Source organism: Macaca fascicularis, chromosome 1 (genome assembly GCF_037993035.2).
Source record: "Macaca fascicularis isolate 582-1 chromosome 1, T2T-MFA8v1.1".
NCBI classification, from domain to species: Eukaryota; Metazoa; Chordata; class Mammalia; order Primates; family Cercopithecidae; genus Macaca; species Macaca fascicularis.
Genome location: NC_088375.1, coordinates 159860463 through 159881193, shown reverse-complemented (window position 1 = coordinate 159881193; position 20731 = coordinate 159860463). Strand labels below are relative to the sequence as shown.

At 34.4% G+C, this 20731-nt stretch overlaps 1 protein-coding gene across 11 annotated transcripts in view; it reads left to right on the top strand.

Moving 5' to 3' along the window:
- The window catches only part of TYW3 (tRNA-yW synthesizing protein 3 homolog), a 111417-nt gene that overhangs the window by 28115 nt on the left and 62571 nt on the right, over positions 1 to 20731 (top strand). For 3 of the 11 annotated variants that reach the window (XM_015434010.4, XM_005543003.5, XM_015434021.4), the window contains one exon: positions 6005 to 6472. The exons of 6 other annotated variants lie outside the window; for them this stretch is intronic. In XM_015434010.4, coding sequence (XP_015289496.1) covers positions 6005 to 6221 — 217 coding nt within the window. In that variant the 3' untranslated portion in view covers positions 6222 to 6472. Of the gene's footprint in view, positions 1 to 651; positions 2528 to 6004; positions 6473 to 20731 lie in introns of those variants that run through there. 2 more of the 11 variants (XM_005543004.5, XM_074003680.1) reach the window with 2 other exon arrangements.

The window sequence follows — 20731 nt, the reverse complement described above, 5'->3', positions numbered from 1 at the left end:
ATCAAAGTAATAGATGAGAGTAGGTCAGGCTGCCATGGGCACTAAATGGAGCATACGGGAGAGGCTTTCTGGGGAATGGTAGGGCACATGACCACCAGAAGCCGGCATAAAGGGGAGAAACATAATCATTCCAGAAAGAGCCCAGCACCACAGGAACCGTAACTGATCAATTTGAAGGCGGCCAGGGAAGAGGTGCACATTGGCCCTAGATGTGACCTATCAGAGATTACCTAGACTTTCCTGTTTAGGGGAACAGCCTGGTTGACTTTTTGTCTGATAAATATTTCACTTCTCTGGCTTAGGCTAGTTTAATACCAAACTCTTGTCATGGATTAGATCTAGAATTGCCGTAACTTTCTAAGTAGGAAGGTATAGCTTTCACTTCACATCTCCATACTTCTTTTGTTCTTCATCGTTACCTCCTGGCAAAGGAAACTTTTATATTATTTTCTTTTACAACTTTTTCTTAAGAATAAAGATTTTATATAAAGTAGTAAATATTATGCTGTCTTTCATATATGAAAGTAATGCCACTGACCTGCCATCAGCTAGATGCACAGTTTTGAGTTATCCAAAGAGTAATAGCCATTTTGATGTCATTTATAATTTTCTTTTTTTCTTCTCCCCACCCTTTTGGCTACCTCCATTCAGTCAATCGCTGCCTGAATATCTCTTCAGTCATTCTGTCTCCATCCATACTGCTGCTTTTCTCCTTCACAACCATCGCAATAGCCTCATTCAGGATGCTTCTAGGATGCCTGTCTGCTAAGCCATTCTTTATCAAATCATGTTTGTAAAGTGCAAAGGATTCCTATTGCTTAACTTGCATGCTTAAGATTCTTTAATACTTAGAACTTTTTTTGAAGCATTGAAGGCCAGGAGTGCTAGTGGTGGCAGTGTAAAAGGGTGAAGTGAAGTAGAAGTAGGCCACCGAGGCAGAACTGGGTTCAAATCCTGGTTCTGAGTTACTCAGTCTGGTTCCACCAAATTGCTCAACTCTCTGGACTTCAATTTTCTTATCTCTGACTTCTGGGAAATACCTATCTTAAAGAATAATTATTATATTCATTAGGTAGTGTATTTATAATGACTGCCCTGACCCTGTTATGTTTTGGACTCTCAGGACAGGATAGCCCTTCTCAATCTTTGATTGATGGAGAATAAACCTATAACCATAAAAATATCACCATCCAGGCTTTCTCAGCTGGGGTTCCTCATTTGAACCACACAATTCACCAAGTTATTTGAGTGACTATTTTCTGAATTCTCTCAAGGATTTTATGTAACATGTACTATTTTAGATATGTTGGAGAGAAGTTAATTCATTACTTACAATGGATGTCTTAGGGTACTAGAGCTTAATTTTCCAGCCACACCCTGGTTGAGAAAAACCAAAAACCTGACCACAAAATGCTTTGAGCAAGTATTCTAACTAAAGTAATACTTTTAAATAAGCAACAACCCACTCCACCAGACTACAGACTACTATACGTAAGTATTTACTGGTACCATTCCATAAGTTTACCACTTACTAAATTGTAATCCAGTGAGACTGTTTGCTAAAACATAGGAGGTAGCAAATCAGTTTTCTCCATTTCCTTACTTGAATTTTAACAAGCTTATAAATAGAGCCCAAGATCAACTAACTATACACCTGGTGAAGTTAATTGAGCCACATTCACCAACTATAAAATCAAATTATGCTTAAATCCATTGACTCAAAAATATGTTTTGAGATTATAATGTGCATGCTGCCATTAAGAGCCATGCTTATCATATAAAATCAGGGAAAAATTAAAGAAGGGTAAAAATGTCTTAAGATACTGATTAGAAGATTACATGTGAATTTAGAAAGTGAGAACAAATTAAGGAGCTCCTTTGGGAACAGCTGTATGTTCAACCAAATGCAGAGAAAGAGTTATTCTTCTGATGTTGACAAGAGAAAAAAATACTGGAGGTGATGAGTTATGCAATCAGACATTAATTAAGTACTAAGATTGGTTTGCCAAAGGACCAAAGTTTCACAATTCAGAGAATTTCAAAAACTCAAAAACTCTTGAGAAACATTTCAGCAATAAGAAATATTGTAGAAATGTGAAAACTAGACAGGTAAAATATTTTTAATAAAAAGAAGGCCTTATTCATGAGAAACAATTCCTAAGCCCACTTCTTAGTGGGAAGAGACTTATCCATTGGGTTCCTGTTTCTGGAGCTGTCAAGACAAGACCTTCAAACAGCAGCCTGCTTTATAAACAGCTAATTTGGAGACTGGAAGAGACAGGAACTGGCACCAGATGTAGGAAGACAATCCATACATAACGATCTAGAGAACTTTGGATAGCTATTGACTAACTACAAGAGGAAGGCTATCTTTGAATCTGTTAATAAGCAGTCAGCACATGGGTCAGATGAAACCACCATCTGGCTATGAGTAGCATAAAACTAGGCATGTTCTTTTCACCAACTGTGTAATGAGAAAATATTACATAAAATGCATAATAAAAGGGCAGAATATATTGTCATGTAATATTGTTGATAAAACAAATCTGGAAGAAAAGTAATTGAATCCACTTTCAATGGTTGATTTTTTTTTTTTTTTTTTTTTACTCTATTTTGTGATAAAATGTACGTAATAGGAAATTTACCATTTTACCAGTGGCATTAAGTGCATTCACATTGTTATGCAACTGTCACCACTGTCCATCTCCAGAACGTTTTCATTATCACAAACTAAATCTCTATTCCCACTAGACACTAACTCTCCATTCCTCATACTGCATTCCCCTGGTAACCACTATTCCATTTTCTCTCTCTATGAATTCCAGTATTATAGATAATTCATCTAAGTGGGATCATACAATATACATCCTCTAGTATCTGGCCTATTTTACTTAGTTAATGCAGGATTTATCCATGTTGTAACGTGTATCAGAATTTCGGTTCTCTTTAAGACTGAATAATATTCCATTGTATTTATAGACTGCATTTTGTTATTCATTGATCTGTCAATGGACATTTAAAGTGTCTTTGCCTTTTGGCTATTGTAAATAATGCTGCTCTGAACATCACTGGTGATAAATGATGATTGATGGTGATTGTACAAGTATCTGAGTCACTGCTTTCAGTTCTGTTGGATATATACTCAGAAGTGGTATAGTGTAATCAAAGAAAGCTTCATGGAAGAAGTCACTGAGCAGGGCCTAAAATGCAGGCAGGGTTATTATATGAAGAGCTCTGCGGAAGGGGGAAATAGCATGATAGATAAAAAAGAACAGCATCAACAAAGGAGAAAGAGATAGTGCTATGTTTTGGCTTTGTCTCCACCCAAATCTCATCTTGAATTCCCATGTGTTGTGAGAGGGGGCTGGAAGGAGGTAACTGAATCATGGGGGCAGGTCTTTCCTGTGCTGTTCTTGTGATAGTGAATAAGTCTCACAAGATCTGATGGTTTTAAAACTGGAAGTCGCCCTGCACAAGCTCTCTTCACTTGCCTGCTGCCATGTGAGACATGCCTTTCACCTTCCACCATGATTTTGAGGCCTCCCCAGCCACATGGAACTGTAAGTTCATTAAATCTCTTTCTTTTATAAATTGCCCAGTCTCAGGTATGTCTTTATCAGCAGTGTGAAAACAGACTAATACAGTAAATTGGTACCAGTAGAGTCGGGCACTGCTGAAAAGATACCCAAAAATGTGGAAGCAACTTTGGAACTGGGTACCAGTTCCAGGCAGAGGTTGGAACAGTTTGGAGAGCTCAGAAGAAGACAGGAAAATGTGGGAACATTTGGAACTTCTAAAGACTTATCTAATGGCTTTGACCAAATTGCTGATTATAATTTGGACAAGGAAATCCAGGCTGAGGTAGTCTCAGATGGAGATGAGGAACTTATTGGGAACTGGAGCAATGGTGACTCTTGTTAGGTTTTAGCAAAGAGACTGGCAGCATTTTACCCCTGCCCTCGAGATTTGTGGAACTTTAAAGTTGAGAGAGATGATTTAGGGTATTGGGCAGAAGAAATTTCTAAGCAGCAAAGCATTCAACAGGTGACTTGGGTGCTGTTAAAGGCATTCAGTTTTATGGATCTTTGTTCCATTTTACCGGTTGTTTTGGTACCCTAAGGACCTAGCTTTGAATTCTCAGGTTCTTTAACGGTTGATTAAAGTAAGGCATGCATTCTTTTTTAATTACTTTTTTTTTTAATGTGATGAATGGCATCTGTTATTTGCCAAGCACAGCACTAGATATCAACGTGTACAGTGATGAGTGTGTAAGTTCTTGAAAATGGACAGGATATGTACTCATCATGTTGTATATGTATTAGAGTTAGGTGATGTATTTAGGAATAGGTGGATATTTGGAGTTTTCGAGTTTTATAGGCTTTGTAAGTAGAACTTAGCCTGTTTATTGAATCAAACAAAGATGAAAATTGGTCCAAATAGAGATCTATTCTGTAGATATCAAAAATTTCTTGCCATAGTCTCCCATTATAATAGGACATAAAAGTAAGATGAGATCTCTGCAGTGGCAGGGGGGTTTCTTAACTTTCAGATCATTCTAATTTGGGACCTAGGATAATACATTTATAGTTACATTTTTAATCTGGGGTTATTCATTCATTTATTCAATATAGTCTTACTGAGGATGCCAGCACTCTACTGCATGCTAAGATATAACAGAAGACAGATCCTTGGTCTCTTGAAGTCTATATTCTATAAAAGTAGTCATTTTTGATAACTAATTCTCTGGGTACTTACATATATCATCTGTAATCCTGTGACAACCCTGATAACTACAGGATAATAATATCCAGCTTTATAAATGTGAAAAATCAAGACTGTGGGAAATTAATTGGAATTAGCTGACATCCTCTTTCCCAAAGGAATGTTGGTATCAAATGCATGCAACACACCAGCTGCCTGCTGCCTTCCAACATAGACTGAAGGCTACTGTGTCAAACAGAGTTTTGTGTTAGGTGTTAACATGAGGGTAGAAAAGAAACGAGGCCTGGTTTTCAGAGAGCCTACAGTTTATTGTATCACAAAACTAACACTAAAACTCCAATAGAAAAATGAATAAAGGGAAAGAATAATTTACACTAAATATTCAAATAGCTAATAAATGAGAAACATTCTATTTTACTTACAAAGAGATGAAAGTTAAAATAATGCGATATCATTTCCACTCATCCAGGTAGAATGTACTTTTGGGTAGGAATATTGAGTGTATGGGTGTAGTGATCTCTCTCAAGTGCAGCTATTAGAAGCATATTTCTTTGAATATCTATTGTGGAAAACAAGCAGTATTTATCAAGAGTCTTGTAATGTTTATGCCCTTTAAGCATGTAATGATATTTCTAGGTGTCTGTAGTAAAGAAGTGGCTAAAAACTCACATCACTTTCAAAAATGCTTACCACATTTTTGTTTGTATCAGGAAAATTTTGAATATAAATAAAGGCCAATCTAGGTGACATAATGTTATACTGCCGTTCTCAATAAATGTTAAACTTGAAAAAACAATGTAAAACTTTATATGTAATATTCTAATTGTGAAAAAATAGGTATATGGATTAATAAATACATTAATTCAGACTACATTAATAAACTGAAAAGAAAAATATTGAAAGCAGTTATTTCTAGTTATGTAGAGGTGATCTGTATTTGTAACCCCATATATTACACAAATTACCTAAAATGAGCCATTACATTTATGTAATTATAATTCCATTCTTTTTTACCCTCTTCTTCGACCCCTACATTTGGGATGGAAAGTGAGGTAGGACAGAGATTGTCAAGAGGTGATTCCAATCCAATTTTCAGGGCTGTTCTTAAAGAACTAAAGTGCATTTATTTCCCTATAAAACATATTATTCATTTGATTTATTTTATATTTATAAAGCTAATATGGGACATAGTCAGATTTACATAACTTATAAGCTCTTGGTGTATTTCCATCATTTGGTTTCAGTACACACAGATATAACAGTAGTACTTATTTCTTTACAGGTTTTATAACTGCCTACATCATGCTTTGGAAAGGGAAACTATGACTAACTTACATCCCAAGATCAAAGAGAAAAATAACTCATCATATACTCATAAGAAACAAAGAAACCCAGAAAAAGCACATGCCCAGTGTATTACTAAAGAAAATGATAAAGAACTTGAAAATGATGATGACGATCTAGGAATCAATATTACCATCTTCCCTGAAGGCTACTAAGCTTTGGTTCTGACGTGTCTTGGTCGTAACCTTTCTAGTAGGTTTTATAAAGCTGCTCTTTATAAGAATATTTTAGTTTGTTGAGTGTACCAGCCATTTAGAAAAATAAGATGTAATTTCTCTACATTTTAGAGAAACCTATCTTATGAAAATAGATGTCTTTTTAAAATAGCTTTGTGTGTTTGCTCATTGAATACTGCCTTTTTTAGTCACAGAGATTTATTGCAAAAATAAAATTGTGATTTTTTTAATGACTCTCTTTTTATTTGTTTTAATGTCTACTTCTGTAAAACAGGAAAACTAAGTACACCTTTTCAAGAAATGCTTAACATCAGAGATATTTAAATAAAAATTATAATAATATTGCTTTTAACTTTGAAACCTCCAGCCTTTAAAGGAGGGGTCAAAGTTTGCTTCTGTTGCCATGGAGTCCAGTAACAAGTTTTTTCTTCCCTTTGGACTTTGTGGATAAAGAAACTGATACATTTTTGTTCAGGACAAAATATCTGAACCCTCTCTCCCCAGCATTTTTCACAAACCAGAGCCTACCACTGACACAGTCTCTGTGAAACACATGGGCGTAGTTTTTCACTAAGCCTGATGAGAAGTGACTACTAAGACCAAGCATCCGAATAGAACGAATGTGCTATGAAAAATTTTAAGGATCAAAAGCCTTGGGTTTGAATTCTGACTTCTACATGGAAGTTAGAGGTCCTTGAGCAAATCATTTAATTTCCTAGGGCTTCTATTTTCTCTTCTCCATAATAGTGATTCTATTACCTGCCTTATTTATACCATAGGAGTGTTGCCAGTATCAAGTTTTAAAATGCGAAAGCATTTACTAATAGATCATTATGCACATCTACTGTTTTAGGATAAAATGAGAATGAGTTCATACTGTTTTTTCAGAATGTACCAAGTCATAAAAATATATATTTAAAGGGAAATTGCTAATCATGGAACTAATAAATTATAAAAATACTAGAGTGTCAAATTATAAAAGGTAGTGAACGTTGAGTTGTGATTTGGGCATTTCCTAATATTGTTATAGTTTATCTAAGTTAACTACGTGAATTAGATTTGCCCCCCATTTGCTTGTCTTAACAGGTAGCAGTTTGTATTCTCATTTTCCAAATAGGTAGAATTCGTGGACATCTGTTGTCCTCTAAATAAAATCAGAGGCGGTGTCCAGGCAGCTCTGAAGTTATTGTCAGGTTTTTTTCTTTTTTTTTTTTTTCATTGTTCTGGACTGCTCTCTTTGGGGCCTATAAAATAAGATGCTGATATTTACTGACCTAATTTCTTTTAGTATTCCCACAACATTTAGGACATCTTCAAACAATCTTTTGTTTCATTGTTTGAGAAATGACTTCCCCTGAGTCCTCGATCTCCTTGCTGTTCTGCAGCATGTGGTGCTGTTGGCCATTCTTGCATTCGTGATCTGCCCTGTCAGGGCCTTCCTGAATGCTGTCTTCTGAATCACCTCGCTGTTTATGGCAAGTCCTTGGTTCTTTTTCCTTCCAATACTTGTAGCAGTTTTCAACATTTATTGCATCTTGAAAAAAATATAAAAAGAACCCAGGAATCTCCAGGGAGGGACACTAGGTATTATATATACATACATACATATATATATATGTGTGTGTGTGTATGTATATACTCAGAAGTGGTTTTAATTGTAAACCAAAGGGTAATAACTTTGTAGGCATTACCAGATGTCTGTCTTTGGCCCTCATTTTGCATTTCTTCATCCCAGCCATCACATTAATTCCAGTAGACTTAACCCATCAGACGGTGATTCCCAACTTTCTTGCCCTGACTGGCCTCCTAAGCTTTGGCTAACTGCTGGATCTCTCCAGTAGAGCTGTTATTTTCTAAAACTTTTCTCTCTTGTTAGACTTCTCCTTTCCTTGGGCTAGAGAGAGCAGCCCTTGGTTGCGAATTTTTTTTTTTTTTGTCTGAGCCCATTGACACTTTCAGTTTGCTGGCTTTTGCAGTGCCTAGTCTAGGGTATGTAAGGAGGAAAAACAAAACACGGGAACTTGCCACTGTGTTGTTCTTCAGATCCCCCAAATCCCTATCTGGTCCACTTTCTTCTCTCTACCTGTCAGAGTCTTATGTTTGTTTTGTATACAATGCTCAGAGTATTTAGTTGCAGTCAATAGAAGGAATAGAGAAAAGTATGCCTATTCCATCTTCCCAGAATCAGAAGTCTAATTTTAAAAAAGTACTGATAATATCAAATATCAAATTGTTGGGGTACATTGTTGAGGACACTTTTGCAAAGCCATTCAGATAGCCACGGATTCCTTATTTCAATGCTGTGCCCCATCTTCCAGCCTGTGTGCTTTGCTGCTCTCGCTTCAGGCTACTGGATCCTCTCCAGCCTAAAGGAGAGAAGGAAATCCCTGGAAGCCTGTATCCCGTGCCCCGCCACCAACCATACACACACTCATTGTCTTTCCTGCACCCCCCACTACACGTGCACACACTCCTTGTCTCATAAGCCAGTAATGACAAGTGTGGAGCTTCAGACTATCACTTTGTTGCCCAGAGGATAGGCCCTGCTGCAGATCTTCCAAAGCAGAATCTTAATCCTGGAGCCTAGGAATCTTTATTTTTCAAACAACTCATCCAAGTTTTTCTGATAAAATCAGCCCAGCACTTTTAGAACTCACTGATAACAGACTTATTCCTGAAGACAGCATTTGAGGAGAAATTGAAGATTTTCTAATGAAAAAAAAAAAAGGGGGGGTCACATGAACAGATGTTGCAGTGTACCTGTGCCATAGATTTAGTGCGTACACTTTATAGGAGAGTAAGCAAGAGCTTAGGTAAGCTCTAGTCCTTACCATTGGGTCTAAGGCAGTGTCCAGGAAACCTTGGCAACTTGTTCAGCTGTGTAAGTTGAACTCTGTACCACTTGGGAGGGAACATTCCCCTAGACGACAATGTCAATGGCGCTCGTTGAAGTTGTGCAGTGCACATCCTTATCTACCAACATATACAGCAGCCCTTCTGGGAAGGGAGTTTTGTCAGGAAAGGATACTCAGTGTCAGAATGCCTGGAGCATTTCTTCTAGTCTAGTGGACAGAATATGGAAATATCTGCCTGGCAGTACAGTAAATGAAAAGAGAAATGAATAGTAACAAAAAAAAAAGTTATAAATAAGAACCATAGGAAAGACAGAGTGCAGGTGGAACAAGCCTATCCTGTGCTGAAGTGACAACACATTCTACAGTGTTAAAATCTCTCTAAGAGGCTCATTGACTTTTCTTCACTCATTTAAACTGATCTCCAAAAGAACTATGTATTTTAAAGATTCCATAAACTGACATGTGAATGAGGACCAAGAAGAGAGGGGCTGCTTGCCAATCTGTTTATGTAAGGTAACAGAATTACTTTGGTTAGTAGTGAGGAGATACCAGGTGCTGGCCATAAAACTGAGAAGACATTGAATCCCATTCACTCCTTAACATTCCTTCATATACAGTCATGAGCTATGTAACAACATTTCAATCAATGATGGACCATATGCCATATACCATATGGTGGCCCCGTAAGATTATAATGGACCTGAAAAATTCCTATTGCTAGTGATGCGGTCATTGTAAAGCTGTAGCACAACACATTATTCACATGTTTGTGCTGACAGTCATATAAAACTGTGGACCATACAATTATGTACAGGGCATAATACTTGATAATAAATATGTTACTGGTTTATGTATTTACTATGCTATGCTTTTTATCATTATTTTAGGGTATACTCCTTCTACTTAAAATGTTAACTGTAAAACAGCTTCTGACAGGTCCTTCAGGAAGTACTCCAGAAGAAGGCATTGTTATCATAGAAGATAACAGCTTCCTGTGTGTTATTGCTCCTGTAGACCTTCCAGTGGGACAAGATGTGGAGGAGAAAGACAGTGATACTGAGGATTCTGACCCTGTGTAGGCTTAGGCTAATGTGTGTGTTTATATCTTAGTTTTTCACAAATGGTTTTTCCAATGTTAAAAAACATAGAAAAAAAAGCTTATAGAATAAGGATATAAAGAAATATTTTCTATAGCTGTATAATGTGTTTGCTTTAAGCCAAGCATTATTACAAAAGAGTCAAAAAGTTTTAAGAAATTAAAGTTTATAAACCAAATGTTCATTATAAGCTAAGGTTAATTTATTCTTGAAGAAAGAAAAAATGTTTAATGAAAGGTAGTATAGCCTAAGTGTACAGTGTTTATAAAATTTATAGAGTAATACGTTTATACAGAACATCCTAGGCCTTCACATTCACTCACCACTCAGTGACTCACCCAGAGCAACTTCCAGTACTGCAAGCTCCATTCATGGCATGTGCCCTGTACAGGTGTGCTATTTTTCACCTGTTATACCATATCTTAATTGTACCTTTTCTATGTTTAGATATGTTTAAGTACATAAACACTTATCATTGTGTTACAGTCGCCCACAGTAGTCAGCACATTAACATGCTGTACGGGTATCGTACCCTAGAAGCAATAGGCTCTACCATGTAGCCCAGCAGTGATATTTGCATGACTAAATCACCTTACAACCCATTTCTCAGAACATGTTTCTATTGTCAAACAACACACAACTATTTTATTTATGTATTTTATTTATGCCTGATCAACAATATCAATAACTGAAACACAGCAGTTTAGTAATAATTTAATACACACGATAACCTACCTATTGAGAATGGCTTTATATTGGTTTTCATTGTAGTGGATCCATCCAAAATAAAAGTAATTTTTTCCTTCCTCCAGGATAAAGGCAAACATTTCTTCCTAAGGTCTGGATTCTCCATATCACCTACAAGTTAACTGCTTTTGTGTTCTAAAAGAGAGAGGAAAAATGAAGTTGTCAATCTTATTGAAAAAAAAAAAAGAGGGAAACTAAGGAACATGCTTTTGCTTTTGAGGTCCTAGGCCAGAAGTCATAAACTATGACTTGGCCAAGTTATGGCCAAGCAGATATGTTTTGTTTGGCCCACACAGAGTATATTTTTTCTAATTGAATCAACATTTTAAAATATCATGATTTCATATTTAAAAATAAAAAGTGCATCTCTGTTTTGTGTGTGTGATTTTATTGGGAGATCTGGCTACAGCAGTCTCGCATTCCCGCAGGACAACACTTAGCCAGTCAAGTACTAGCTCCTCCTTCCGGATGACTTGGTTTCCTATCCACCCCAGACCCAGCACCCCCTACTGGTTCCCTGTCACAACTGCTTCAATCATTTAAACATTGTTTGGTCCCTGTGGGCACCAACATTGGCAAACTTTGGTTAGATCTTTGGGGAGAATTAAACTCTATGACTATGTTAGTATATTATATAATAAATGAGAGATGAGAGCAGGACCAGCTATATAATTTTCCAAGGACAGTGCAAAATGAAAATGTGGGACCCCTTATAAAAGATTTAAGAATTACAAGATGGCAACAGCAGAGCACTAAATCAAGTACAGGCACATCTAAGCACGGGGCCCTATGCAAGCTGCACAGGTTGCACATACGTGAGGCTTGGTGCTTTAAGGGGAATCGGTGTCTTCCCACTCAACTGGGTGTTTACCCCTGCTTCCCACATTGAGAAAGATGCAGAGTGCTGCAGGTTCTGTGAGGTGCCAGGACTTGACACCTGCTCACATTTGGCATCCTTAGGTTCCAGGACAATGAGTAGATGTTTGGAAGCCTGCAAGGATGGATGTTTTGGAAGCTAGGGCAAAGGTCTCAGTGGCTACCCTTAGATGGAGTAAACCATTGTCCTTTTCAGAGCCACTTGATTTCAAATGTGAACAAAGGCAGTGATGAGCACCACGTTTTGAAAACAAGGGCTTTCTCCATTTTGAGAGGAGTTATATGATTTCCTGGGTTAAGTGTTGAAGAACCATGAAAAATGATCACCATCATTCTTCTTATAGATGGGCCCTTGAGCAGGCTTTAATCTGATTGGAGTTGCGGGGAGTAAACATTACACTCCCATATAAGGTGTATAATAGTGACTATTTTTTGGTTACAGTTTTTGGCTTCAAAACATGGGCTTTGACCTTCAGCCCTCTTCTTTCCATACTCTACTGTGCTTCTGTCAATATTCACGCTTCTCTAATACAATAGGATTTTAATATTCACAAATGCTAATGTTTTTAAACTTAGTCCTTTAATGTCCTAGGTTTTTATGCATTCTATTCTTGCTAAGCATGTATTTCTCAGCCCTTTTTGGTTTTGCCTTTAATGTGGTTGAATTTAAACTATAACTGTAACTCATTGTACATTTTACTTATTTATTCATTTATTTTAATAACAGTTTTGGAACAGTTTTAGGTTTACAGAAAAATTGAGAGGAAAAGTTCAGATAGTTCCCACATACCCACTTCATCTGCCTGCACACAATTTCCTCTATTATCTTATTTATCCTACATCTTACATTAGCATGGGACTTTTGCTACAATTGATAAGCCAATATTGATATTTCTTGACTAAAGTCCATATTTTATGCCTCTTTTCATCTCTCTTCAATTCTGTTCTCTCCTTCTGGGACTATTAGTCTATTAGTCATATATTATACCTACTTATGGGTCTATTCTCCATATTGTCTAATCTTTTAATCCCCCTTCACCAGTTTCTCTTCATCTATATGTGTGTCATTCTGTGTCATTCATTCGGGTTATTGTTTAGGTAACTCACACCCTCTTCAACTGTGTCTAATCTACTGCCTATCCAGTCCATTGAGTTTTACATTTCAAAGATTATAGTTTATTATTTCTAGTTCTTTTTGGCTCATTTTCAAATCAGAGACAGATTATTTAAAGTTTCTAATAATTATTTCTTTCTATATACCTTTTCCCAGATATTTCAATAAATTGTATTTACACAAACATTTCATACACTTGTATATTACAGAAATGATCTACGTTCTTTAGCTATTCCAAGGATAATTGAAAAGAATGTCATCACCACTACCAAATCTAAGCCATGCAAGAAGAAAGTAACTATTTCTCAATAACCAGATTGTTTACATGCCATTTTTATTATTTATTCATTTACATGACTAATATGTATTGAGCACCTACTATATGTCAGTCACATGCAACAGGACAAGGTCTCTGCCTTCACAGAGCTTTCCTTCTAATAACGTTATTAAAGACTTTGTGTTGGCACTTGCCTAGGATCTTTAGTGCTCTTTAAATTTTACTTATCAATCAGGGCTCAGCTCAAATGTTACCTCTTTTGGGACGCTTTCCTAAAAGCTCATTTCATAATTAACTTCTTCCATTCCTGTTTTTCCATAGCACTTTCCCATTACTATATATACATAGCATTTTGTTTATACTTACATAACCACACAAACCAAGGAGTCTCTTGATAGCTATTAATTGCATACATACGTATGTATCCATCACCACCATCCTATTAAACTTTGACTAACTGAGGGACAAAGCTGTTTTTCCAACATTTTTATATCTGCAGCGTCTTGGACGTCATTGTTTTTTTAACAAGTACTTTCTATTCTGGTTTATAAATGCATTGTAGATGGGAGAGTTCATGAGTATTATCTAATTTATCATTTTATAAGCAAATGACAAAATCCCTAACCAAATTCTATTACTATTCACTTCTTGAAAGAATCTTGAAATTGATAAAGTTAAATGACTGAAGTTAAAAAAAAAAAAGATACTTGGAAGTCACTAAACATGTGCATAATACTATTCTTTATATCTCACGAAATATCCAAATTTCCAGATGTTAGTATTTCAAGATATACCTTGTGACTAAACGTGATATATCTTGTCTTTATTTTTTCACACTAAGCCTTTTGAAAGCCTTTTTATTTTGAAATAATTTCAGATCTATAAATAAGTTATAATAGCATGAAGAATTCCTGAATATACTGTACCCAGAGTGACCATTCTCTCTTTCTCTCTCATATATAGACATATAGTACATATGAATAATTTCATATATAAACTTTTGAGAGTAAGTTAAAGATATTTTACTTTTACTCTTAAATATTTCAATGTATATTCCCTCAGAACAAGGACAGTCTCATATAATCTCAGCACAATTATAAAATCAGGAAATTTAACAGTTATACAACATAATTATATAATCTACAAAACTTACTCAAATGTCATCAATTGTCCCAATGATATTCTTTGTAGGATAAACTGAATTGCATTTTGTTTCATGTTTCTTTAATCTTGTTTAATAGTAAGTACATAATTGGTTATAAGCCTTTGTGTTTGATAACATTTATAGGCTTGAAGAATACAGGAAAATTTAATAGCCATCAATTTATATTTTTAATATTCATTTTTAACTAGATTCAAACTATGCATTTGGGGCAAGAATATCATATAAGTGATGTGTTCTTGTCAAAGCATGACTTCAGTAGGTACAGGATTTCAGTTTGTCCCATTATTGGTTATGTTAACTTTGATCTCTTGGCTAATGTGGTGTCTGCTAGGTTTAACGGTAATTTTCCCTTTTGTAATTAATAAGAAATTTGAAGGATGCTCTACCTTGAGAATATGTAAATAACCTATTTTTATCCAACTTTTACCCACTAGTTTCAGCATCTGTTGATTATTCTTCTGCAAATAAGTTATTACTATGATTGCAAAATAATGATTTGTTACCTCCATTATTCCTTCTACATTTATTAGTTGGCATTCGACTTTAAAAGATAGCTTCACTTTCACACACTCTCCCCACATCAACTATCATATGAACTCATGGATTCTTATTTGATTCAAAAGCTTATAATCCATTGCTATCATTATTTATTTTAATGTTCATATTATTCCAGATTTGACCAGTGGGAGTCCCTTCAAGTTGACCTCTGTCTACTTTTTAACATATCTCTTTTAGTGTTTGAGCATTTCTTCATTATCTTGCACAAGGAGGCTTTCCAGGCTCATCTTGTACATTCATTGCCCCCAGCCATAGAATCAGCCAAAGAACCCCAATTCATTTTGGTGGGAACTGGCATTTAGAAACAAAGTTCCTAAGCAGTAGGTGTGTTCATGACAGCATTTTCTCTTTTTTAATTATAGAATTATTCATCAGTCTATAATAATCAGTAAATAATCATTATTCAAAGGTTAGATCTTAGAGTTTACATCATCCATGAGATGTGTTGACAGAAATGACATATAAAGCTGTCTACTAAGTTCATTTCTCTGTCATATAGCAGCAGGAATGTTCACATTAATATACTGAAATAGTCTCATTATATTCATTTAATGAATTCCTTTATTCCTCAGCTTTTCATACCAACTCCTACCTATTTTCTGTGACATGGTAAGACTTAAATAAATTGTCCTTAACTCTTTGGAGAAAATAACTTTGCAGAGATCAAGAAATATTGGCTAATTTCATTGTACTTAACAATTGTCAATACATTATTCAAACCTGTTAATCTTCATGGTTATTTTTAATGATGCTTTGAAATGAGGCAAAAGCAAATGAATAAGTCACATAGACTAACCAATCTCTCCTACAGCCACTATCTCCCACAGCAATAGGCACATTGTCAAATTGAAGTTTAATTCATAGGTTCTATGAAACGGTGGATAAGAAGGAAAAAGGAGAAACCACTCACATTGTCTGATTTTTCACAATTATCCACCAGGTGGCAGAGTACTACACGCAGTGGACACAGCAGTTTGCGCTTCATTTAAGACGGAGTAGGCTTTGGTTTGTGTTTTTTTTTTTTTTTTTATAAAATCAATTCTATAATATTTTGAGAGGTTTATAAGAAAGAATAACATTAGGAAAACATAATTTCTGCTTATCCTTCTAATAAATTAAATTATCTAACATCAAAGGATAATTTGGTTGTATGGTATTTTAACAGCAAAAGCTATCCAGAAGTTTTCACTTTGTTATTAAAGTATGCCATTAAAATTATGTTATTTCTAAAGAGTAAAATGAAAGAAATATTGGGAACAAGATTTACTTCAAATTTTTAGGCTGTTTCCATCTAAAACCTGCATTTAGTTAAAATTGTGAAATCATTTTAAAAATCTTCATATCTTTAGATATATTATTCACACATCATGTATATATGTAAGGAATTCATAATCAACATCATTTTGTACAAATTCAAGGGATAAATCTTATTTATCCTATTCTATCCAATTTCATTAGAGGCCTATATACAATAGACAGGGCTTATTTATTTGTGTATAAGTCTCTAAGGAAATTGTTCTAAACAACTGTAACTAAACAATTACAGTTAAATGTATTAGGATTATAGATTTTTGTGTCAAACTGTTTGCTTTTATACTTTTAATATTTCCATTCCTCACGCAGTCCTGTTTATTCTTTATGTTAACTGTAATGTTCAATACTTGAATAACAAATAGTAGTTACAATATTTACCTACATTTAGCCACCAAGTCTCTAAATAATCCATTGCTTCCAGTTTAAAACAATCATTCTAAGATTGATAGTAATTAATTCCTAATGGAAACTTATTCTAGATTTTGTACAACTATTGATAGATTATTTTTTATCTCTTAATTTTAAGGGATTTTGTGACACTAATTTCTCTTTGTGATGGTGTAAGTAAAATGGAATATACACTTTCAGCTTAGAGAACACTGCTGAGGATTTCAAAATACAGCACAGCTGAGTACTTAGGATTACAATTTTGGTTGGTGGCAGAAAAGTAGAAATAAATTAAGAGACTCTGGAAGTAAAGTCTGATAAGAAATATTGTCCTTCATGCAAAGATAAAAATAACCAAATTCTGAGAAGCCTTTAGCGATTTGTTCCCTTGCTACTGCTAGTGTGTGTTAGATTTAGTCCCAGTAACGTCTGGTTTATCCTTGTAATCTCTAGTTTGCACTTTTTATTTGAAAAACAAAGCAGGATTTTTCTTAAATATCACATTTGTATTTTCACTTACAAACTTTTGGAGGTATTTGGCATGTGTTCCTCCGTGAACTTAGCGTTTTTGCTTTCTTGCCTGGATCTCCGTTTTGGATGCTAAACTTAACTGCTTCCCCAGACTTCTATATTGCACTCTTAGTAAATCAATCTCCTAAATGGGAAAATATTATTTGTGGGGACATTCTTTCACTCAAGGGATGAAGTATGGTTATTTAAAAGGGTTGCATTTCATCAGCCACTTCTATAGTCACTTTCTTTTTCTGCCTTTCCATATTTTTTAAATGGTAAAGCTACATATGATCCCTTAACTCGGTTGGTCAGTGGGCTGCTGCCCTGTTGATGTTGAGCGTCTAAATATAGAAATGAGCATATAGCTTGCATCAGTTCCAGTATCATGCCTTCTTTCTATGGAAAATACACGATTCAATTTAATTATATAATCTGTCGTTCTCTAAGACAGGGCTTCCAACAGGGCTAAACAATTCCGAAGCAGATTTGTCTCTTTTTTTAAGAGGGCTAATCAGAAGGGATTTGTGATATCGAAATCACTAAGAGGTAATTATGAATGATTTTGTGCAATTCAGAAATGAAAAATTCTTCCCCAAAGCCCCAAATCTTTGAGTCTATTTTGTTTTAAAATAATGGAAATTTGTTTCTTCACTTATATATCATGTTAGCATTGTTAGATGAATTTCTTAAATGCTAAAAATGAAAATATACTTCTGCAAGAAAAGATGAATGAATTTTAAGTGACAATAAGAAATGACATGTAATGTAATTCTGGAAGCAGAAATTTCCACAATGATAAAAAACAAGAGAATTTATTTCATGAAAATAATATTAATAATGGTTTTCGACACTGAGATTTTTCATTGTTTCTTTACAATCAGAGAAAAAAGACATTTTTTCAGAAAACTTTCCTTAGTCTGTTGACATGAACACCAATTTTTGCTATTAAAGTAGAAACTAGTAATTACATTTTTAAAAATGACACTCTGGTAATTATACATTTAAAATATGAATCCTAATGTTTAATTAGGTCATATGACTATAATATCAGCTTGCATTAGCAGGAGATTATCAAATCCTAGCAATTCATTCCATAGAGCAATACAAGTTAGAAAAGACTGCTATAATTGTGAGATTTAAATAGAATAAACCATAATGCAGTACAGTATTCTTTAAATATTTTAATGTTTACTAATGTTATTGAGTAATGAAGTTTATCATCATGGCATATTCTTCTTAGATAATTACTCTGGTAGCAATAAGCACATAAGAAGGTTGGTATTTTTTTTTCTTCCAGGAAAGCTTTCGAATTAATCTCAGAGCAGAGTTCAAAACATGTATTTGAAAGTGGATTTCTATATTTCTAATATGCATATGTATGTAGTATTATTTATTTTCTAAATGTAATTACATTGTGCTTGGATGTTAGGTAAGTAATTTTTATTTTTAACCCATATCATAAATCTATAAATCATTAGTTCTTACTTTCATTTCTTTCTATTTTTCATTTATAAATAATGCAGTGCAAATAAAACCTCTTATTCTTAAGTATCTATCTCATTTATGATTGATAATTTCTAAAAAGCTTAAGTATATGCCTGTATTTTGTATTTTAATATTTCATTTCACATTAATTATAATCAGTGAAGGTTTTTTGTTAATTTTTGTTTTAATCTCTCCTTGCTTCTATAAACCACACTGATTGGTGTTTACTAGCTTTGGTTATTTGATATAAATACAAAAAGAATCATAGTAGAGTTTAGTTATTAATTATTGGATTGTAATGCAATCCTCTTTCAGCAATAATTTTCTTAGTAAAGAGACCTCTATACAATGTACATGTTGTACTTCTTTGATACCCTGTGAGAACTGTATTCCTTAATATTATATTTCTACCCCAAAGTTTGCTCTTTAAGATATAAAACTTAAGTGGCTACCACAGACTTCATTTATGTAGGTTTAATGAGACAGTACTTTTAAATACTTAAGTTTCAGAGTCTCCTTATAATGTATCTAATGATTTGCACAGCTAAAACAGCTTGAGTACTTTTCCATCTAGCCATAAAAGCTAGGATTTCCCATATATAAGTAACTTTATTACTCAAGAAACTTGTCTTGAAATTCTTCCACACATTATCCTTGACGATGCTACCAGAATTTTTATTAAAAAATCTTTCCTTTTTCCTTCTCGTAGTTACATCTGCTATAACTCATGGCTATAAATATATATTGTATAATGAAAACAAAGTCCTTTCTGGATGACAAGAATCTCAAATTGCTTGAGTGGCTCTGAGGATTAGATATTCTTTTATTAATGGGCAAAAGAAAAGTGATTTCCTTGATCATACGCTTTGATTGTGTCTCTTTGTATTAACTAAAGCAGCCTATTATATTAGAGGCACAGACAAAATGTGTGCTAACATTATTGTATCTATTGATGATATTTGGTGCCTGTGATTCACTGTAAGGAACCTATTTCCTAACACTAGGGGTCATTTCAGCTTGTGGGAACAGTGTATGATATTTAGTTTTAATAAAAGAGAGTAGGAATATGACATTTCCTAGGAAAACATTATCCTGGAGAAACATTTTCCTGGGCTAGGATTCCTAATTTTTCCCCTAGTCAAGGTGTGAACAGATTCTGTTACAGTGTCTACTTTTCAAAAGTAAAACCGAAAAGTGCTTTGGGTTTCTTATCTCGAGTTCATTTTTGTTAATTCTGCTAAAATGTTCAGGTTCCACTCCTGAAGGCATCATGTTTCATCTCACCTTTTGCCCCTGGTTGCTATTTACTATTTTGTCATCTTTAGAGATTTGCTTGGCCCTTTTCTTCAAGCCCTTATATTCTGATCCTCTTGAGTTACAATGGAAGTCTTACTTATTTTTCTCTAATTTTCAAACTGCTCTGAAGTATAGCACATGCATCTGTTAGAATAGAACTGTGTTCTTCCCTTAACAAAATGAACACATTCTATTATAGCTCAGATTTTCTACCCTTAAAAGTTTTTAGAATTTCAAGCAGTTTCTTAAAAGTTCTTTGCTTTTCCTCTCTGGGACTTAATAATATAAATTACTTATTTATTTTTAAAAAATCACTTTAAGGGCATGGTGCTAGACATGCAAGATGACATAAGAAACTATTTTTTTCAGAATAGCATTATGTATTTTCACATGAGCTCTAGATTATGTAATATGAATTATGATCCTGTTTATATTGAATGGAGTGGGTAATTGCAAGCTATAAATCATTTCTGCATATCTGAAAAATTTAGCCGCCTTATTCAAGTTACACACATAAATAAAGAGAGTTTTATTTGTTTCTTTAAATCTATTTTTTTTAGATCTGCTTAAAATCGGCTGTGCTTCAGAAAGCATGGTATATTATGTTTAACCTTTTCAATCTAAAATCAAAATATTTCCTTTGATTCAAAAACTAGATATGTTTTCCATATCTAGCATATCCTAACATATGGAAAATTCCAAAGAAAGTTATTTTTTCTGCTAAAAATGAATAAGTGATAAAAATGTTTATTAAGCTTACATTGATGCAAATGATAGAGAATTGCCCTTTTTCTAACTTAGAATC